Source organism: Pseudophryne corroboree, chromosome 4, assembly GCF_028390025.1.
Source record: "Pseudophryne corroboree isolate aPseCor3 chromosome 4, aPseCor3.hap2, whole genome shotgun sequence".
NCBI lineage: Eukaryota > Metazoa > Chordata > Amphibia > Anura > Myobatrachidae > Pseudophryne > Pseudophryne corroboree.
Window position 1 is genome coordinate 867,628,103 of NC_086447.1, and position 22,917 is coordinate 867,651,019.

Here is a 22,917-nt window from a genome sequence, read left to right on the forward strand (position 1 = left end):
GTCTCCTGCGGAGCCGCTATTCCCCATGGTCCTTACGGAGTCCCAGCATCCACTTAGGACGTCAGAGAAAATAAAACTAAAAGAACTCCTGTGGAGCTCACCTAGCTGTGACCGGCTCCTCCAGACACATTTTCTAAACGGAGTCTGGTAGGAGGGGCATAGAGGGAGGAGCCAGCCCACACTCTCAAACTCTCAAAGTGCCAATGGCTCCTACTGGACCCGTCTATACCCCATGTTACTAATGTGGACCCCAGCATCCTCTAGGAGGCAAGAGAAAATGAGGTTGCTAATTAGTGATCACCCTCTTCACTAGTCCACCAGCAATCTGCTAGCTGAGCATGGAGAGACTTCGATGGTGGATAGTCCTCTGGTGAGAGAGAGTTCTGTATAACATTCCATTGTCTGTTGCTATAGCGATCACTTCGAGGCCAAGTCTATGCACAGCCCAATAAGAACTATGTACTTCATCACAGCAACCAACATACACATGAAATGCGTTAGCCAAGCATTGCGTTATAACTGTAATAGTCCCCATGATTCGCCTCCACATTACGCTGCTCCTGTATATTCTGCTTCAATGATAACACTAGCTGTATTGCCCTGTGCTGGCAAGGGGTCACTTACTTATTCCAGTGGTTCTTGGAGTTGCGGTACAGAGATGGGAACATGATTGGCAAAATCTGTGCTGCGTTGTCGCTCATCAGACTCAGAATGTACTCATTATTCCAGTAATAAAGGGCCCGCTCCGCTACCTGTAGCATAAAACAAAAAAACTATTCACGTTGTGTCATATACAAGACATGAAGAATGACACAGTTTAAGGAGAGACAAGATATTCCAGTGCAGGGCACTGAGGGCGGTGATCCGGCTGGCCAGGACACAATGCCGAGGGACAATGAGAGGCAATTGGCTAAATAAAGAATGCGCCCAGTGTGGAAATGTTCATGTTGCGAAGGCGAGTGTGATGAGTAGACGTGAATAGGAAGAGCCTGGCAGGAAAGGTAAAGCAATGGAATTAATGCAGAGTAATATAGACTGGGATGGGGTAGTGTAAGGTAGAGTAATATAGAGTGGGATGGGGTAGTGTAAGGTAGAGTAATACAGAATAGGTTGGGGTAGTATAAGGTAGCGTAATATAGCATTTAAATGTGCCCACCCGGTTGAGCGGTCAGTCAGCAGCAGTCCCTGCAGCAAGTGTATACACAGCCAGATGCGCCAAGTGTAAAACCGTCCGTACACACAGCCAGATATCTGTAGACATAGCTGTGCTGCATGGCCGACACGATACATCTGTGAAAGACGTCATTCACAGACATATCGGGCTCGCGATATATCCGCCGGTCGACTGAACGACGCATATATTACTCAGTGTGTACCCAGTTTGAGGATCACTATATTTATTACCTGGAAATGAGGGCTGGACACACACTGGGCAAGCTGCCGAAACAGGGGCTCCATGATTTTGGTGAACTCTGCAGGCTCCATAACATCTAAGATCTCTTCCAGTTCATTCAGGAACATCACCTCCTTGGGGCTGTGAGTGCGCGGCCAGAACCGCAGGAGTCCAGAGATCACCTGAAAGAGTCAAATCATTACCATTTACTCCTGTTCCTTTTAAATACTCCATGACAGCAACTGTGGAGAGACAGAAAAGCTAAACAGCATCAGAAGGTGTTTAGTAGTATTGGTAGATTCCAAAGTGGGGCGGGGGAGGGGTGGCTGTGGTATACTTGGGGAGTGTCCATGTCCTCGCGGGCATGCTAACATGCCCCTCCCCTCAGTGGTCATGCATGTCGTAAAAATACCTCCCAGCCTCCTCCAAAATGGGATGGTTGGGGAGGCATGATATAGTGTGACGGCTCCTCCCTTTCACGATCACAGAAAAAGACAACGAGTGGGAATATACAACAAAATAAATATATATATTTTAGATAGAGCAGACATACTAATATTGTACAATGAGGAGATCATGGCTTGAAACAAAAGGTAAAGATGGCCCCACCGAAAGGAGCTGAAGGAACATCTGGTACATTGAGGAAGGAGAACAACTGTAGCAGCTGGATGGAAAAACGTTATTGCAAAGGCAGCAACATTATCAGCTGCTAATAACAAAGTAGAGTCCTTGGCAGATGGCATTTCTGAACAGTTACCAATGACACATGACCGATAAAACGAGGAGAGACAGCAGGAGATGGAGACATGGAACCAGTCATTGTAGATACCTTAAAATAGTCAGCTGCTGTCACTCATAACGACCCAATGACATTGATCAAAACTGAAGCTCCATCTTCTTCTGGGTCTGGAGAAATCTCTTGCGTTCCTGCTGCATGGGCATGGTGAGCTGTGAGTATCCAGGTGTCTATCTTATATACCCCTTTCACACTAAAAATCTGGGTCCAACTTAGGTTATAGAACATGGTTTCAAGCCTTGTCACAGCAGTTTGAAACCATGTTCACACTGCAGGCTGGATCCGGGTCATCCCTTTGGCGGCACTTGGAGATGACCTCTTCAAGCGTCTGATCTGTGTCGTATAACCCTGGCCACTCTTTCACACTACAGACTATGCAGGTCAGTCCCTGGTCGAATTTCTCGGGCACTGAACCTACGTAGTCACTTTCACACCAAGCCAGGACCAAGTTGCCCTGGCAATATCCAGAGACGGAGGTGCGGTGTGAAACGGGTAATAGTAACATGCTCACTGCTGGAATCAGTGCCAGGACTTATGCACATCAGGTTCGGTGGCAGCTGCTGTCATCAACCAAAATAGGAGCAGAGATGTCAACACTGCAGTAATAACAGTGGACAGCAATGGCAATTTAACTCCATGGGTCCGGAAGCTGAAGTGAGATATAGTATACAGTAAATCAATATCTTCTACATGGGATGCAGTTAAAATGCCACCGGACAGGATCCCAGCGATCAAAATACCGATGCCCAGAATCCCAGATGTTCTTTCAGTGGGACGCTCGTTCTGACTGCCAGCATCTCGTCCATAGGGATATCATACTGAATCCTTCTAAACAACCTGGTCATTGATGACTCCTTGGCACCACTTTCTAATTTACCACTAGCTATGCAACAGATTTTCTATTTGTGAGAAGATGAAATGTGTGAGACAGGACACAAGGCTGGTCTAACCTGCTGCCAGCTCTACCTGCCATCCGCATGGCACCAGGTAATGATCTATCTTCTCATCTTTGCCTGCTACTTGCAATGCTGAGAGGGATACAAAGCATATTCTGACCACCATAGTTCATACTTCTGCCATTGTGGTTCTGTTTCTTCAGTCATCTTGGCAGCTTACGGAAGCAGCTACCATTCTACTGTTGAAAAATATCCACATTCACTATGTGAGTCTTGGGAGAGATTGGATATGCTGAATCACAGGCCGTACTGCCCTCAGTTCCAGACCGTGCTGATGCCTTTGGTTCTGTATCCCATCTCCTTGTACCACTTCTGTAAGCAGAGGACATCCCCAACCTTTGTAGCTGGAGTCTGCAGTGAGGCACCAACCACTGTTTCTAAGAAGGACACTGGCGGATCTATTAGTCTTGGTACTTGCCAGGGATTTCTCAGTGACATTTGTAAGTCTGATGACTTGATTTAGAGCCGATGGACTGCAATTCCGATAATTAAGTAGGTTCAGTTGACAACAACTTACATGCCACCTTGCCCAGGTAACAATATGTAAACAAATTTTTATGAATACGATTTGCAGTGACCACAGTAGATACTGTAAGTTAGAGAAGTCTTTATTCTGACAAGGATATTTGGGCATATTCAATTTGCTATTAGGTTTAACCCATGGCTAATTCTCAGATTATTACCGCGCGGCGCAAGGGAAAGCTATTCAATTAAATGGTGCAAAGGATCTGGGGAGGTTGGTCATTGAGAGGGCCTTCTTGACCTGTGCCAGAAGGAAAGAAAAGGCTGTCTGAAGGTAGCCCCACCAATATACCAACCCTGCACCCCCCAAAAATAAATAAAAAAATAAATAAATCTTGTCGGATTGGGGCATCAATCCCCATGGTTTTATTCTTAAGTAAAACATTCACAGCAGCAGGATTAAATCACCTTGGTTCTTTCCAGACTAATAAATTGATTGCGAACTTGCCATTTCTGTCTGTCACTGTTCTGAGAGGCATGTATGATATCATTAGTTGGAAGGCCTGCTGGTCCTTGTAGTGTCTTTTGGGGTGCCTCCAGATGAATTAGCACTCGATTTAAAAATATATAAATGAATGTGCTACTATCATGTAGCAATGCTGAAATATATGACCCAAAGTGGTTACTAGTATCACGTACGCATGTACGACCACCATATCAGAGACACAGTGGTTACTAATCATATATTTGCAAATATGTGTTACGGAGATCTCTGCATTTCGGTATCTGGTCTCTAGGTCGTCATGAGTTTTTTTAACATTTTTTTTTTTTTTTTTTACTTTTTCATACTTAACGATCCACGCGGACTACAATTGGGAATAGTAACCTCTGCAGAGCGCAGTGAGGCACCTTGCCCAAAGAAAGGCGAGGGGACATGGTGCACTAATTGGGGTTCCCGGTCACTGTACGGAGAAAACACCAAAAAAACAAACTCATGTCGACCTTCTGACCTAGACCATGTCGACCTAGCATCCCTGTCGAACCAGTTACTGTCAACCCTCCATATCGCACCCCTGCATTTCTACTATCATGTAGGATGTATCTCATTTAATGGATAATTATAGTGTGTTGAGGGAATTCGGTGATTTTTTTATTTCCTGATGTCTCCTGGCTCATTGCTTCAAGACAAATAAGAGACCACAGGGACTCACTGGCACCTCCAGGAACGGATAGTACATACTCTGCCCACACTTATACTGATCTTGGTCTCTTTTTCACATTTATATTAAGTACTCCTTCGCAACAAACTTTGGTCTTCTGTATACATAAAGGCACCCCTATCCGCTAATGATTTTGTACTTGCTGACAAGTGCAATGAGTTTTGCTAGTCTGGTTTACTCCAGCAGGCTCTACAAGTGTACTGGGAAGATCAAGTTTCCTAACCAATTAAACAATGCTAAAAGGGACTTCCCAGTAGAGAACACCTGGTAAAGCGGTTCTTCAGCTTCATGGGTATGGACCTAGGCTCCAGGGTTGTAGAAGCCTGCTTGGAGCTTTACTTTATAGCACCAATTATGCATCTATTAATGCTGTACACATAGATGTCACCCACCCCCAAATATTTGAGAGGCGGCAATCAATGTACTGGGTCACGGGGCGCACTGCGGCTGCTATCTAGGCTTTCCACAGGCAGTGTCAGGATGGAGATAATGCCCTTTCTGGCTGCTCCACCTCCTCCCTCCCCTTCTCCGCCCGCCACCAGGGTCCTACTTTGCCCTACACCCAACTCCAGACCCTGTGGCCATTTACTGTGGGCTGTGTCCTCTCCTCTGGGACCAGCCCAGAGCCCTTCTCACCTGCCATGTCATATGTTCCTCACCTCTTCCCCCTCAGCTCCTTATTCATCCTTTCTCGTCACCCCCCTTGCAGCTCCAGCCCCCCTCCATCCCCCAGATAGATATAGACATCTATCTAAGTCTTCACGCTAGACTGTTTTAGCAGAGCCCTACGCTCTGCTAAAACAGCCTGCCGCCGCATGAATAGATGCCACGCACACGGCATCTATTCACATTAAAGGGAGTGCTTGGGGGAAGCCTAGCACTTATGTAAGTGCCAGGCATGCCCCCATCAATGACGCCACAGCTGGGGCATTGAGGGGACCTGACTGCTCCCAACAGTGACACCTGCCCGGCACCTCAGCGCCCTGCTCTGCTCAAATATTGGGGGGGAGGGACACACACACCACATCTCTCAGTTAGGTAGTGTTGTACGTAAGTCCAGCTGCCCCTGAGGAGGTGACAATCAGCAACCCCCCCCCCCCCCCCCTCCCCCCCTCCCCAGCCTAAATTGCAGCGCCTCTCTGGCTGTAAACCATAACAAACAATGCACACGAGAGTCTCAGCCCACCAGAGATAATAGAATAATACTCACGGGGCTACATATACCCACAATTGGTGCTTCACAGTAATTATACAATTAGCAGTTCTAACATTAAAGAGGCAGCAGGTGGCTCAATATAGTGTACTTGCCATGACAACCACTGAAGTGTAAAACTTCAATAATGGCTAACCCAATAATATACAATTATAAAGGCATCACTACTCAAATACATTGGTAATAGACAGCCTCAGGACCATGTGTAATAAACAATTTTAAAGAAACATTGTCATCTGTGTTGTACTACTGTACACCGATTGCCATCATCTTGAAAGTGGACTGGTCATACCTTTTATATCTAAAAACAAACTCACCCAGGGTCTGTCTGATAATCTCAAAAATAAGATTTTAAACCTACCGGTAAATCTATTTCTCCTAGTCCGTAGAGGATGCTGGGGACTCCGTAAGGACCATGGGGTATAGACTGGCTCCGCAGGAGATAGGGCACCTAAAAAGAACTTTGACTATGGGTGTGCACTGGCTCCTCCCTCTATGCCCCTCCTCCAGACCTCAGTTAGAGAACTGTGCCCAGAGGAGATGGACAATACAAGGCAGGATTTAGCAATCCAAGGGCAAGATTCATACCAGCCCACACCAATCATACCATGTAACCTGGAACATACATAACCAGTTAACAGTATGAACAAACGACAGTAACGGTCCAAGACCGATGTCAACTGTAACATAACCCTTATGTAAGCAACAACTATATACAAGTCTTGCAGAGTTTCCGCACTGGGACAGGCGCCCAGCATCCTCTACGGACTAGGAGAAATAGATTTACCGGTAGGTTTAAAATCTTATTTTCTCTTACGTCCTAGAGGATGCTGGGGACTCCGTAAGGACCATGGGGTTTATACCAAAGCAGCCAATCGGGCGAGAGAGTGCATATGACTCTGAAACACCGACTGAGCAAACGCTAGGTCCTCATCAGCCAGGGTATCAAACTTGTAGAATTTAGCAAAAGTGTTTGACCCCGACCAAGTCGCCGCTCAGCAAAGTTGTAATGCCGAGACGCCTCGGGCAGCCGCCCAAGAAGAGCCCACCTTCCTAGTGGAATGGGCCTTAACCGAATTTGGTACCGGCAATCCAGCCGTAGAGTGAGCCTGCTGAATCGTATTACAGATCCAGCGAGCAATAGTCTGCTTCGAAGCAGGAGCGCCAATCTTATTGGCCGCATACAGGACAAACAGAGCCTCTGTTTTCCTAATTCTAGCCGTCCTGGCTACATACATTTTTAAGGCCCTGACTACGTCCAGGGATCTGGAATCCTCCAGGTCACTTGTAGCCACAGGCACCACAATAGGTTGATTCATATGGAACGAAGAAACCATTTCAGGCAAAAATTGCGGACGTGTCCTCAATTCAGCTCGATCCACATGAAAAATCAAGTAGGGGCTCTTGTGTGACAAAGCTGCCAATTCTGACACTCGCCTTGCTGATGCTAAGGCCAACAACATGACCACCTTCCAGGTAAGAAATTTCAACTCAACATTGTTAAGCGGTTCAAACCAGTGTGATCTTAGGAACTGCAACACCACGTTCAGGTCCCATGGTGCCACTGGAGGCACAAAAGGGGGCTGGATGTGCAGCACTCCCTTTACAAATGTCTGGACTTCTGGAAGAGAAGCCAATTCCTTCTGAAAGAAAATCGAGAGGGCCGAAATCTGTACCTTAACAGAGCCTAATTTCAGGCCCATATCCACTCCTGTCTGTAGGAAGTGGAGAAAACGACCCAGATGAAAATCTTCCGTAGGTGCATTCTTGGTTTCACACCAAGACACATACTTTCGCCAGATACGGTAATACTGCTTAACCGTCAGCTCCTTCCTAGCCTTTATTAAAGTAGGGATGACCTCATCCGGAATCCCCTTTTTCGCTAGGATTCGGCGTTCAAACGCCATGCCGTCAAACGTAACCGCGGTAAGTCTTGAAATACACAGGGCCCCTGCTGCAACAGGTCTTCCCTCAGAGGAAGAGGCCAGGGATCTCCTGTGAGCATCTCTTGTAGATCAGAGTACCAGGCCCTTCGAGGGCAGTCTGGGACAACGAGTATCGTTCGTACTCTTATTCGTCTTATGATCCTCAACACTTTTGTGATGAGAGGAAGAGGAGGAAACACGTAGACCGATTTGAACACCCACGGTGTTACCAGAGCGTCTACTGCTATTGCCTGAGGGTCCCGAGACCTGGCGCAGTACCTCCGAAGTTTTTTGTGGAGGCGTGACGCCATCATGTCTATTTGAGGAGTTCCCCAATGACGTGTTACGTCTGCAAAGACTTCTTGATGAAGTCCCCACTCTCCTGGATGGAGATCGTGTCTGCTGAGGAAGTCTGCTTCCCAGTTGTCCACTCCCGGAATGAAGACAGCTGACAGAGCGCTTAAATGATTTTCCGCCCAGCGAAGAATCCTTGTGGCTTCCGCCATCGCTACTCTGCTTTTTGTCCCGCCTTGGCGGTTCACATGAGCCACTGCTGTGACATTGTCTGATTGAATCAGAACCGGTAGGTTTCGAAGAAAACTCTCCGCTTGTCGAAGGCCGTTGTAAATGGCCCTGAGTTCCAACACATTGATGTGTAGACAGGACTCCTGGTCTGACCAAAGACCCTGAAATTTTTTTCCCTGTGTGACCGCTCCCCATCCTCGGAGGCTCGCTTCCGTGGTAACCAGGATCCAATCCTGAATTCCGAACCTGCGACCCTCCAGGAGGTGAGCACTTTGCAACCACCACAGGAGGGACACTCTGGTCCCTGGGGACAGAGTTATTTACCGATGTAAGTGCAGATGGGACCCGGACCACTTGTCCAGAAGGTCCCATTGAAAAGTCCTTGCATGGAACCTTCCGAAGGGAATAGCCTCGTAGGCCGCCACCATTTTCCCCAGAACTCGAGTGCATTGGTGAACTGACACCCTTTTCGGTTTTAGCAGGTCTCTGACCATGTTCTGGATGTCTTGGACTTTCTCTATTGGGAGGAAGACCTTCATTTGTTCCGTATCCAGCATCATACCTAGGAACGGTAGTCGAGTTGTCGGAATCAACTGTGACTTCGGTAGATTTAGAATCCAACCGTGTTGCTGGAGCACTCTCAGCGAGAGCGCCCCACTGCTCAGCAATTTCTCCCTTGATCTCGCTTTTATCAGGAGATCGTCCAAGTATGGGATAATTGTGACTCCATGCTTGCGCAGGACCACCATCATTTCCGCTATTATCTTGGTGAAAATCCTCGGGGCCGTGGAGAGTCCAAACGGCAACGTCTGAAATTTGGTAATGACAATCCTGTACAGCGAATCTCAGGTATTCCTGATGGGGGGCATATATGGGGAAATGAAGGTACGCATCCTTTATGTCCAGAGACACCATAAACTCCCCCTCCTCCATGTTGGCTATTATCGCTCTGCGAGATTCCATTTTGAATTTGAATCTTTATGTACAGGTTTAGGGATTTCAGATTCAAAATAGGTCTGACCGAACCGTCCGGTTTAGGGACCACAAATAGGGTTGAGTAGTAACCTCTTCCCTGCTGGTGCAGGGTAACCTTGATTATCACTTGCTGTATACACAGCGTATGAATTGCAGCTAACACTATATCCCTTTCCGATGTGGAAGCTGGTAGGGCCGATTTGAAAAATCGGCGCGGGGGGGGGGGCGCGGGGGCACCTCCTCGAATTCCAATTTGTAACCCTGGGAAACTATTTTCAACACCCAGGGATTCAGGTCCGAACTGACCCAGGCCTGACTGAAAAGTGGAAGACGTGCCCCCACCGGTGCGGACTCCCTCAGGGGAGCCCCAGCGTCATGCTGTGGGTTTTGGAGCAGCCGGGGAGGACTTTTGTTCCTGGGCACCTGCCGAAGCAGGTGCTCTCTTGCCTCTGCCCTTACCTCTGGCGAGGGAAGAGGATCCCCGGCCTCTTTTGGACTTGTGCGACCGAAAGGACTGCATCTGATAGGGTGTTACTTTCTTTTGCTGTTGGGGAATATATGGTAAAAAATTTGATTTACCTGCTGTAGCTGTGGAAACCAGGTCCGTCAGCCCATCCCCAAACAATACATCACCCTTATAGGGTAGTACTTCCATATGTTTTTTGGAATCCGCATCACCCGTCCATTGGCGAGTCCATAAGGATCTTCTCGCTGAGACAGACATGGCATTGGCCCTAGAAGCTAGCAATCCAATGTCCCTTTGAGCATCCCTCCTAAATAAGACTGCGTCTTTAATGGGCTAGAGTTAGGAATATAGCATCCTTATCCATATTATCAATTTGATCTGTCAGCTCATCTGTCCAAGCTGCAATTGCGCTACACACCCATGCCGACGCAATTGTCGGTCTTAGCACAGCACCCGTATGAGAATAAATACACTTTAAGGTAGTTTCTTGCCTGCGATCTGCAGGGTCCTTAAGGGCTGCTGTGTCAGGAGACGGTAGCGCCACTTTTTTGGACAAGCGCGTCAGGGCCTTGTCCACAGTGGGGGGTGATTCCCAAATCTCCCTGTCCTGCTTAGGGAAAGGGTATGCCATATAAATTCTTTTGGGGATCTGATCTGCGGTCTCTTATCCGGAGTCTCCCAAGCTTTTCCAAAGAATTCATTTAATTCATGAGATGTGGGAAAATTAATAATCTGTTTCTTTTCCTTAAACATGTGTACCCTTGTGTCGGGGACCGAGGGTTCATCCACAATATGCAACACATCCCTTATTGCCACAATCATACACTGAATGGTTTTGGTCACCCTAGGGTGCAATTTTACTTCGTCATAGTCGACACTGGAATCAGAATCCGTGTCGGTAGTAGTGTCTTGTGTTAAGGGACGCTTTTGAGACCCCGACGGGCCCTGTGAGTCGGTCCAATCCGAGGATTGACCCCCTGATGTACCCCCTAAATCAGCCTTATCAAGCCTTTTATGTAAAGATGCCACACTTGCATTCAACATATGCCACATGTCCATCCAATCTGGAGTCGGCACAACCGACGGGGACACACCACTCATTTGCTCCACCTCCTCCTTGGAGAAGCCTTCCGCCTCAGACATGTCGACACACACGTACCGACACCCCACACACACAGGGATTAACCTATAAGGGGACAAAACCCCAACCAGGTCCTAAGGGGAGACAGAGAGAGAGTATGCCAGCACACACCAGTGCTTAAAAACACTGGAAAAAAATATGTCCAGATAGCGCTTTTTTATATATAATAAGCCAATTCCCACTCACTGCGTCGCTAATGTGCCCCCCTCCTCTTTTTTCCAGCCTGTGAAGTTCAGCAGGGGAGAGACCAAGGAGCCAGCGTTTTCCTCATGCAGCTTCTGTGCAGAAAATGGCGCTGGTTAGTGCTGAGGATCAAGCCCCGCCCACCCGACGGCGAGCTTCGGTCCCAGTGATTTTTCAATAAAATGGCGGGGGATCATAGATTTACTGCCTCCACAGCCTAATCAAACTGTATTTGGCCAAAATGTGAGGTTTATTGCTGCCTAGGGCGCCCCCCCCCCCCCCCTGCGCCCTGCACCGCTCAGTGTGTGTGTGACTGGGAGCAATGGCGCGCATGAAGATCTGATGTCTTCTGCCTTCTCTATCCGGCTTCTATCTTCGGCATCTGTGAGGAGGACGGCGGCGCGGCTCCGGGACGAACCCCAGGCGAGACCTGTGTTCCGACGCCCTCTGGAGCTAATAGTGTCCAGTAGCCTTAGAAGCAGTGCCCAACTTGACAAGCCAGCTCTGCTTCTCTCTCCTCTGTCCCACGATGCAGGGAGCCTGTTGCCAATAGGACTCCCTGAAAATAAAAAACCTAACAAAATTCTTTTTCCACAGAAAACTCTGGAGAGCTCTCTGCAGTGCATCCATTCTCCTCTGGGCACAAGATCTAACTGAGGTCTGGAGGAGGGGCATAGAGGGAGGAGCCAGTGCACACCCATAGTCAAAGTTCTTTTTAGGTGCCCTATCTCCTGCGGAGCCTGTCTATACCCCATGGTCCTTACAGAGTCCCCAGCATCCTCTAGGACGTAATAGAAATGTAAGGTATTTGCAAATCATAATTACGACACCTCCTTGTGTCATGTGTAGCATAGCTCACCATTGCTTTCATCAAGGCCACAAACTCATTACTCATTATAGGAGCCTTTCCACTTAAACACAAAACATTAGGTGTGTACTTCTTCCCTATTGTCCGAGACACGGATTAAACTGCCTCCTTTAGGGTCAGATTTATTAAGCCTGGTGAAGTGATAAAGTGGACAGTGATAATGCACCAGCCAGTCAGCCCCTAACTGTCATTTTTCAAACCCAGCCTGTAACATGAAAGTTAGAAGCTGATTGGCTGGTGTGTTATCACCTTCCACTTTATCACTTCACCAGGCTTAATAAATCTGCCCCTTAGGCATGGAGGCACCAGCTGGCCGCTCCTTACAGGAAAATGACTGGTGACCTTTTTAGATTTATCCCCTCTTCAAATAGTCTTAATCCTGCCAACATTTATGGCCGACAGACACAACTTCTCAGCATGTCATGATGTCACGGGGGAGGGGAGAAGGAGAGGATGTCACAATGACAACAGAACTCAGAGTGGTGTTCCAAAGCCACTCTGCTCTCTATGTTGTGTGACAAGATTGCCATGGTAGTCACTGCAGCAAAATCTGAAGCATTGCCACTAATAGCAGTCTGAAGAAACAAAACCAGGAAAAAGGTGATGATCAAGCTGATTTTTATAGCCTTCAACATGGGATTGCTGCTTTAACAGACAGAGATAGGAGGGCCTTGCTTGCAAGCTTACAATCTATAGGAAAAAATAGGAGATACAGGAGGGTAAGAGCCATATAGTTCAGACTGGTCCAGACCTTGCTGCAGAAATGATTGGTGGGGGGAGAATTTTTTGCTTATGGAAGGATAATAAATGTTAATTTTGTATGAACTGTAGAGAGGGGGGGGGGTTCAGTTATCTTTAACAAGTAGTAATTGAGCTCTACTCCTCTGCACATCCATGGAAAAAAGTCAGGATTTGTGTATTTGCCCGGTCAACCAAAGGATCATGTTCCATAGACTAAACTGTACAATCCTAATACTAAAGGGGGGTACACACGGAGAGATCAGTGCTTACATTCTAAGCAATTCTGACTAGATTGCTTAGAAATTGAGCATGGATCTCCGTGTGTAGGGTGCCGGCGACAGCGATGCGCGGTCTCATGCAGCGCTATCGCCAGGTCTAGATTTGGCATACATGCCAAATCTAGAGAGATCGCTCATTTCACCGCTGGGCGCCCCCCTCTCTCAGCACACATCGCGTTGTGTGCTGAGCGGAGGGAGAGATGTGTGCTGAGCGGTCTGTGCTAGATCGCTCAGCACACATCTTCCCTGTGTGTACGGGGCATAACAGTACGTGAGGGTCCCCTGCTGTGTGGGATATGGTGCCAAGGTGGTAGACATAAGGTCACTGCCACAGATTTGTGGAAGCATAGTCATTAAAGAATCTGCAGAACTATGGGCCTCTGATTTTACTTGTACCCTCTCCAGACATATGTAACTCTACATTGTGTGCTTCTACATATCACTTACTGTAACTTGCAGGCATTAAATTGTGTGGAGTAAACTGCTATGTCTGCATCCTCCGGAGGGGCAATCTGGGCCTAACGTTCAGGATAACCGATGGCAAGAATGAACAACTTGCTTATCTACGATCCCTACGTGCTTCATTTCACTATGAAAATTGCACTGTACATTTACCAGAATCTTGTGTAAGCGTATGTATTATGGCCCTCATTCCGAGTTGTTCGCTCGCAAGGCGATTTTAGCAGAGTTACACACGCTAAGCGCCGCCTACTGGGAGTGAATCTTAGCTTCTTAAAATTGCGAACGATGTATTCGCAATATTGCGATTACAAACTACTTAGCAGTTTCAGAGTAGCTTCAGACTTACTCGGCATCTGCGATCAGTTCAGTGCTTGTCGTTCCTGGTTTGACGTCACAAACACACCCAGCGTTCGCCCAGACACTCCTCCGTTTCTCCAGCCACTCCCGCGTTTTTTCCGGAAACGGTAGCGTTTTTATCCACACGCCCATAAAACGCTGTGTTTCCGCCCAGTAACACCCATTTCCTGTCAATCACACTACGATCGCCGGAGCGAAGAAAAAGCCGTGAGTAAAAAAACTATCTTCATAGCAAAATTACTTGGCGCAGTCGCAGTGCGAACATTGCGCATGCGTACTAAGCAGAAAAACGCTGCGATGCGAAGAAAATTACCGAGCGAACGACTCGGAATGAGGGCCTATGTGTCTGGGTTTGGTTCCTCTATGCTTGGTCACGAAACTTATTCTACACCAGCAAGGTGTGGCACTCCAGCTGCTGTGGAACTATATCCCAGCAAGCACGGCCACATTCTTGCTGTTAGCGCAAACTAAAACTATGCCAGAGGATGCTGGGGAGCGTGGTACCAGAGCAGCTGGAGTGCCAGACACTGCCTACCCATTCTACACTTTACTCCTGAAGGGGAGACACTGGGCCTAATTCAGACCTGATCGCTATGCTGCGTTTTCATACAGCTTGCGATTAGGTCTGAACTGCGTATGCACCGCAATGCGCAGGTCCACAGCTACGGGGCGCGACGGGATGTGCGAGAAAAGTGATCGCACGGGCGATCGCAAGGTGACTGACAGGAAGAGGCCGTTTGTGGGTGGCACTGACCATTTTAGAGGAGTGTCCGGAAAAACGCAGGAGGGACCAGGCGTTTGGAGGGAGGGATTCTGACGTCAGCTCCGGCCCCGATCATCGCACTGGAAGAGTAAGTCCTGGTCTGTGCAGAGACTGCACAAACTCCTGTTTGTGCAGCTCTCCTGCACATGCGATTGCACCTCTCCTGCACATACGATCGCACCCCTGCACCGCTATTTCCCCCTCCCCTGTAGACGGCGACTAACTGATCGCAGGGATGCAAAAAACGCACCCTAGCGATCAGGTCTGAATTAGGCCCACTGACCGACCTTCAGTGCACATTCATATATTCCTGCCTGTCCCATTCACGTGGCTCCGCTGCACAGGCGATTACACCGTACTTCCAATTAGTGGCATACAGGGATTAATAAGTATTGTTTACATGGATGTTACAGGGGAAAAAAAAAAAAAAAACCCAGAGTTATCCCTGGTTTTATCCCTTGCTATGTGTGAGTGAGGCACATAAAGTCTTACACTTACTGGATCAGTGAGAGTACTGTCCTTCTCCAGGAACTGCACCACGCAGTAAGCCAGCTAGCAGGAGAGAAACAGGCAGATGTCAGCAAATATTACCATATGAAGGGAAGGTATGCAATCTCTGATCACTGACAGCAACAGACGCACAGCATGTGGACACACTCCCTCCTAGATCTACTGCCCTGAGTACACAGGCCACACTCCCTTCTAGATCTACTGCCCCGAGTACACAGGCCACACCCCCTTCTAGATCTACTGCCCTGAATACACAGGTCACACTCCCTCCTAGACTTACTGCCCTGAGTACACAGGCCACACTCCCTTCTAGATCTACTGCCCTGAGTACACAGGCCACACTACCTTCTAGATCTACTGCCCTGAGTACACAGGCCACACTCCCTCCTAGACTTACTGCCCTGAGTACACAGGCCACACTCCCTTCTAGATCTACTGCCCCGAGTACACAGGACACACTACCTTCTAGATCTACTTCCCTGAGTACACAGGCCACACTCCCTTCTAGACCTACTGCCCTGAGTACACAGGTCACACTCCCTTCTAGACCTACTGCCCTGAGTACACAGGTCACACTCCCTTCTAGATCTACTGCCCTGAATACACAGGCCACAATCCCTTCTAGATCTACTGCCCTGAGTACACAGGACACACTCCCCTCTAGATCTACTGCCCCGAGTACACAGGACACACTACCTTCTAGATCTATTGCCCTGAATACACAGGTCACACTCCCTCCTAGACCTACTGCCCCGAGTACACAGGACACACTCCCTTCTAGATCTACTGCCCTGAGTACACAGGCCACACTCCCCTCTAGATCTACTGCCCCGAGTACACAGGTCACACTCCCTTCTAGATCTACTGCCCTGAGTACACAGGCTGCACTCCCTTCTAGATCTACTGCCCTGAGTACACAGGCCACGCTCCCTTCTAGATCTACTGCCCTGAGTACACAGGCCACACTCCCTTCTAGATCTGTGTACTCAGGGCAGTAGGTCACACTCCCTTCTAGATCTACTTACCTGAGTACACAGGTCACACTCCTTTCTATATCTACTGCCCTGAATACATAGGACACACTCCCTTCTGGGTCTACTGCCCTGAATATACAGGCCACATTCCCTTCTACATCAACTGTCCTGTATACAGAGGACCTGCTCCTCTCTAGATCAACTTTCCTGAATACACAGGACACACTCCCTTCTGGATCTACTATCCTGGATACACAGGACACACTACATTCTAGATCTACTGCCCTGAATGCACAGGACGCACTCCCATCTGAATCGACTGTCCTGATTACAGAGGTCCTGCTCCTTTCTGGGTCTACGGTCCTAAATACAGAGGTCATTCTACCTTCTAGAGCTAATGTCCTGAAAAGAAAGCACTCAAACTCCCTAGGTCACTATCACATTGTTTACTTGTAAGGTGCCACAAAACTGCGCAGTGCCACAGTTAAGACTCACAATCCTACATAATGCAAATCGCAGGTAAAACAGAATAGAGCACATTTGTGGTTTAGACGAGAGAGAGAGAGAGAGAGAGAGAGAGAGAGAGAGAGAGAGAGAGAGAGAGAGAGAGAGAGAGAGAGAGAGAGAGAGAGAGTGTGAGTTCTGCTCCTGAACAGTGATAGCCAGATAACAGTATAAATGCTTAATGCTCAAAACAATCCCAATGGATACATTACCTGCGGATGATAGACACTCAGAGATTTGGCTTTGTGCAGAGGTAACAGGACACGGATTAAAAACATCTTGTGTTCTTCTTTCAGTGGAAGTGCGAATCCATTAATAATACTGTAAGGAGACAGAACAGACTGAATGTAGAGGAACATTTACACACATAATTAGTTCTATATGATAAAGATATGCAGGTTGGGGACAGCGACTGCATGTATATGGAGTACAGCCATTCTATTTAACGGAAGGCTTGGGTATGTTCATGAAAGGGCATCTGGCGAGTATTCAGAATGGAAAAATGTGGAGAGGTAGAATCTCATCCACACTACACTTTAATATGGTGGTTCTAGGCTTTAATATATTTACCTGCCAAGTATTTCCAGGAGTTCAGCAATCCCATTATGATGTTCTGTTTCATAAATAAACCTGCAGTGATAACACAGAATTATTATAATAATAAGATTTTAAACCTACCGGTAAATCATTTTCTCCTAGTCCGTAGAGGATGCTGGGGACTCCGTAAGGACCATGGGGATAGACGGGCTCCGCAAGAGACATGGGCACTAAAAAGAACTTTAGATGGGTGTGCACTGGCTCCTCCCTCTATGCCCCTCCTCAAGACCTCAGTTAGAAAACTGTGCCCAGAGGAGACTGACAGTATGAGGAAATGATTTTGCTAATCTAAGGGCAAGATTCATACCAGCCCACACCATCCACACCGTATAACATGGAATATACGAACCAGTTAACAGTATGAAACAAAACAGCATCAGCCCGAGACTGATCCAAACTGTAACATAACCCTTATGTAAGCAATAACTATATACAAGTCTTGCAGAAATCTGTCCGCACTGGGACGGGCGCCCAGCATCCTCTACGGACTAGGAGAAAAAGATTTACCGGTAGGTTTAAAATCTTATTTTCTCTTACGTCCTAGAGGATGCTGGGGACTCCGTAAGGACCATGGGGATTATACCAAAGCTCCAGACCGGGCGGGAGAGTGCGGATGACTCTACAGCACCGATTGAGCAAACATGAGGTCCTCCTCAGCCAGGGTATCAAACTTGTAGAATTTTGCAAAAGTGTTTGAACACGACCAAGTAGCTGCTCGGCAAAGCTGCAATGCCGAGACACCTCGGCCAGCCGCCCAAGAAGAGCCCACCATCCTAGTGGAATGGGCCTTTACCGAATTTGGCAACGGCAATCCAGCCGTAGAATGAGCCTGCTGAATCGTGTTACAGATCCAGCGTGCAATAGTCTGCTTAGAAGCAGGAGCGCCAACCTTGTTGGCTGCATACATGACAAACAGTGCCTCTGTTTTCCTAACCCGAGCCGTTCTGGCTACATAAATTTTCAATGCCCTGACCACATCAAGGGACTCGGAATCCTCCAAGTCCCGCGTAGCCACAGGCACCACAATAGGTTGGTTCATATGAAAAGAGGAAACCACCTTAGGCAAAAATTGAGGACGAGTCCGCAACTCCGCTCTATCCACATGGAAGATCAGATAGGGGCTTTTGTGAGACTAAGCCGCTAACTCAGATACTCTCCTAGCAGATGCCAAGGCCAACAACATGACCACCTTCCAAGTGATATACTTTAATTCCACCGTTTGAAGCGACTCAAACCAGTGAGACTTAAGGAACCTTAACACCACGTTAAGGTCCCATAGTGCCACTGGAGGCACAAAAGGAGGCTGGATATGCAGCACTCCCTTCACAAATATCTGGACTTCTGGGAGAGAAGCCAATTCCTTCTGAAAGAAAATGTATAGGGCCGAAATCTGAACTTTAATGGAGCCTAATTTTTGGCCCAAATTCACTCCAGTCTGGAGGAAGTGAAGAAAACGGCCCAGATGGAATTCTTCCGGAGGAGCATTCATGGACTCACACCAAGACACATACTTCCTCCAAATACGGTGATGTTTCGCCGTCACCTCCTTCCTAGCCTTTATCAGAGTTGGAATGACCTCATCCGGAATGCCCTTTTCAGCTAGGATCCGGCGTTCAACCGCCAAGCCGTCAAACGCAGCCGCAGTAAGTCTTGGAATAGACAGGGCCCCTGTTGCAACAGGTCCTCTCTGAGAGGAAGAGGCCACGGATCTTCTGTGAGCATTTCCTGCAGATCCGGATTCCAGGCCCTTCGAGGCCAATCTGGAACAATGAGAATTGTCTGTACTCCTCTTCGTCTTATGATTCTCAATATCTTTGAGATGAGAGGAAGAGGAGGGAACACATAGACCGATTGGAACACCCACGGTGTGACCAGGGCGTCCACTGCTATCGCCTGAGGTTCCCTTGATCTGGCGCAATACCTCGGAAGTTTCTTGTTGAGGCACGATGCCATCATGTCTATTTGAGGCAGCCCCCACTGACTTGTAATCTCTGCAAAGACTACCAGATGAAGTCCCCACTCTCCGGGATGTAGATCGTGTCTGCTGAGGAAGTCTGCTTCCCAGTTGTCCACTCCCGGAATGAAGACTGCTGTCAGAGCGCTTACATGATTTTCCGCCCAGCGAAGAATCCTGGTGGCTTCTGTCATTGCCACTCTGCTTTTTGTTCCACCTTGGCGGTTTACATGGGCCACTGCGGTGACGTTGTCTGACTGAATCAGAACCGGTAGGTCACAAAGCAAAGTCTCCGCTTGACGAAGGCCGTTGTATATGGCCCTTAATTCCAGTACGTTGATGTGTAGACAAGCCTCCTGGCTTGACCACAGACCTTGGAAGTTTCTTCCCAGTGTGACTGCTCCCCATCCTCAGAGGCTCGCGTCCGTGGTTACCAGAACCCAGTCCTGAATGCCGAACCTGCGACCCTCTAGAAGGTGAGCACTCTGCAGCCACCACAGGAGAGATACCCTGGCCCTTGGGGACAGGTTGATCATCTGATGTATATATAGATGTGACCTGGACCACTTGTCCAGAAGGTCCCACTGAAAGGTCCTTGCATGGAACCTGCCGAATGGAATGGCCTCGTAAGACGCCACCATCTTTTCCAGAACTCGAGTGCATTGATGCACCGACACCCTTTTCGGCTTCAACAGGTCCCTGACCCAGTTCTGGACTTCCTGGGCTTTTTTCATCGGGAGAAAAAATAAGATTTTACTTACCGATAAATCTATTTCTCGTAGTCCGTAGTGGATGCTGGGACTCCGTAAGGACCATGGGGAATAGCGGCTCCGCAGGAGACAGGGCACAAAATAAAAGCTTGAGATATCAGGTGGTGTGCACTGGCTCCTCCCCCTATGACCCTCCTCCAAGCCAGTTAGGATACTGTGCCCGGACGAGCGTACATAATAAGGAAGGATATTGAATCCCGGGTAAGACTCATACCAGCCACACCAATCACACCGTACAACTCGTGATCTGAACCCAGTTAACAGTATGATAAATTTAAAGGAGCCTCTGAAAAGATGGCTCAACAATAATAACCCGAATTTTTTGTAACAATAACTATATACAAGTATTGCAGACAATCCGCACTAGGGATGGGCGCCCAGCATCCACTACGGACTACGAGAAATAGATTTATCGGTAAGTAAAATCTTATTTTCTCTAACGTCCTAAGTGGATGCTGGGACTCCGTAAGGACCATGGGGATTATACCAAAGCTCCCAAACGGGCGGGAGAGTGCGGATGACTCTGCAGCACCGAATGAGAGAACTCCAGGTCCTCCTCAGCCAGGGTATCAAATTTGTAGAATTTAGCAAACGTGTTTGCCCCTGACCAAGTAGCTGCTCGGCAAAGTTGTAAAGCCGAGACCCCTCGGGCAGCCGCCCAAGATGAGCCCTCTTTCCTTGTGGAATGGGCTTTTACTGATGTTGGCTGTGGCAATCCTGCCACGGAATGTGCAAGCTGAATTGTACTACAAATCCAACGAGCAATCGTCTGCTTTGAAGCAGGAGCACCCAGCTTGTTGGGTGCATACAGGATAAACAGCGAGTCAGTTTTCCGGACTCCAGCCGTCCTGGAAACATATATTTTCAAGGCCCTGACAACGTCCAGCAACTTAGAGTCCTCTAAGTCCCTAGTAGCCGCAGGTACCACAATAGGTTGGTTCATGTGAAATGCAGAAACCACCTTAGGTAGAAATTGAGGACGAGTCCTCAATTCCGCCCTGTCAGAATGAAAATTTAGGTAAGGGCTTTTACATGATAAAGCCGCCAATTCTGACACACGCCTAGCTGAAGCCAAGGCCAACAGCATCGACACCTTCCACGTGAGATATTTTAAATCTACCGTAGACAATGCTTCAAACCAGTGTGATTTTAGAAATCTCAACACAACATTGAGATCCCAAGGTGCCACTGGAGGCACAAAAGGAGGCTGTATGTGCAGCACCCCTTTCACAATGCAAGAAACGACCCAGTTGAAATTCCTGTGTAGGGGCCTTCTTGGCCTCACACCACGCAACATATTTACGCCAAATGCGGTGAAAATGTTTTGCGGTTACTTCCTTTCTGGCTTTTACCAGAGTAGGGATGACTTCTTCTGGAATGCCCTTGTCCTTCAGGATCCGGCGTTCAACCGCCATGCCGTCAAACGCAGCCGCGGTAAGTCTTGGAACAGACAAGGCCCCTGCAGTAGCAGGTCCTGTCTTAGAGGTAGAGGCCACGGTTCGTCCGTGAGCATCTCTTGAAGTTCCGGGTACCAAGACCTTCTTGGCCAATCCGGAACCACGAGTATAGTTCTTACTCCTCTCCTTCTTATGATTCTCAATACTTTCGGTATGAGGGGCAGAGGAGGGAATACATACACTGACTGGTACACCCACGGCGTTACCAGAGCGTCCACTGCTATTGCCTGAGGGTCCCTTGACCTGGCGCAATATCTGTCCAGTTTTTTGTTTAGACGTGACGCCATCATGTCCACCTTTGGTCTTTCCCAACGGTTTACAATTTGGTGGAAGACTTCTGGGTGAAGTCCCCACTCTCCCGGGTGAAGGTCGTGTCTGCTGAGGAAGTCTGCTTCCCAGTTGTCCACTCCCGGAATGAACACTGCTGACAGTGCTATCACATGATTTTCCGCCCAGCGAAGAATCCTTGCAGTTTCTGCCATTGCCCTCCTGCTTCTCGTGCCGCCCTGTCTGTTTATGTGGGCGACTGACGTGATGTTGTCCGACTGGATCAACACCGCCTGACCCTGAAGCAGAGGTTTTGCTTGAATTAAGGCATTGTAAATGGCCCTTAGTTCTAGAATGTTTATATGAAGAGATGTTTCCATGCTTGACCACAAGCCCTGGAAATTCCTTCCCTGTGTGACTGCTCCCCAGCCTCTCAGGCTGGCATCCGTGGTTACCAGGATCCAATCCTGAATGCCAAATCTGCGGCCCTCTAGTAGATGAGCCCTCTGAAGCCACCACAGGAGAGACACCCTTGTCCTTGGCGACAGGGTTATCCGTTGATGCATCTGAAGATGCGATCCGGACCATTTTCCCAGTAGATCCCACTGAAAAGTTCTTGCATGGAATCTTCCGAATGGAATCGCTTCGTAAGAAGCCACCATTTTTCCCAGGACCCTTGTGCACTGATGCACTGAGACCTGTCCTGGTTTTAGGAGGTTCCTGACTAGCTCGGATAACTCCCTGGCCTTCTCCTCCGGGAAAAACACCTTCTTCTGGACTGTGTCCAGAATCATTCCTAAGAACAGTAGACGTGTCGTTGGAATCAGCTGCGATTTTGGAATATTTAGAATCCATCCGTGCTGACTTAGCACTACCTGAGATAGTGCCACTCCGACTTCTAACTGTTCCTTGGTTCTTGCCCTTATCAGGAGATCGTCCAAGTAAGGGATAATTAAGATGCCTTTTCTTCGTAGAAGAATCATCATTTCGGCCATTACCTTGGTAAAGACCCGAGGCGCCGTGGACAATCCAAACGGCAGCGTCTGAAACTGATAATGACAGTTTTGTACTACAAACCTGAGGTACCCTTGGTGAGAAGGATATATTGTGACGTGGAGATACGCATCCTTGATGTCCAGCGACACCATATAGTCCCCCTC

At 48.2% G+C, this 22,917-nt stretch overlaps 1 protein-coding gene across 4 annotated transcripts in view; it reads right to left on the reverse strand.

Moving 5' to 3' along the window:
• PPP2R5D (protein phosphatase 2 regulatory subunit B'delta) overlaps positions 1 to 22,917 on the reverse strand; it is a 155,513-nt gene that overhangs the window by 36,867 nt on the left and 95,729 nt on the right. For all 4 annotated transcript variants that reach the window (XM_063918739.1, XM_063918742.1, XM_063918741.1 and 1 more), the window contains exons 8-12: positions 17,283 to 17,342; positions 16,925 to 17,033; positions 15,223 to 15,276; positions 1,405 to 1,575; positions 625 to 752 (exon numbers count right to left, since the gene is read on the reverse strand). In XM_063918739.1, coding sequence (XP_063774809.1) covers positions 625 to 752; positions 1,405 to 1,575; positions 15,223 to 15,276; positions 16,925 to 17,033; positions 17,283 to 17,342 — 522 coding nt within the window. The remainder of the gene's footprint in view (positions 1 to 624; positions 753 to 1,404; positions 1,576 to 15,222; positions 15,277 to 16,924; positions 17,034 to 17,282; positions 17,343 to 22,917) is intronic.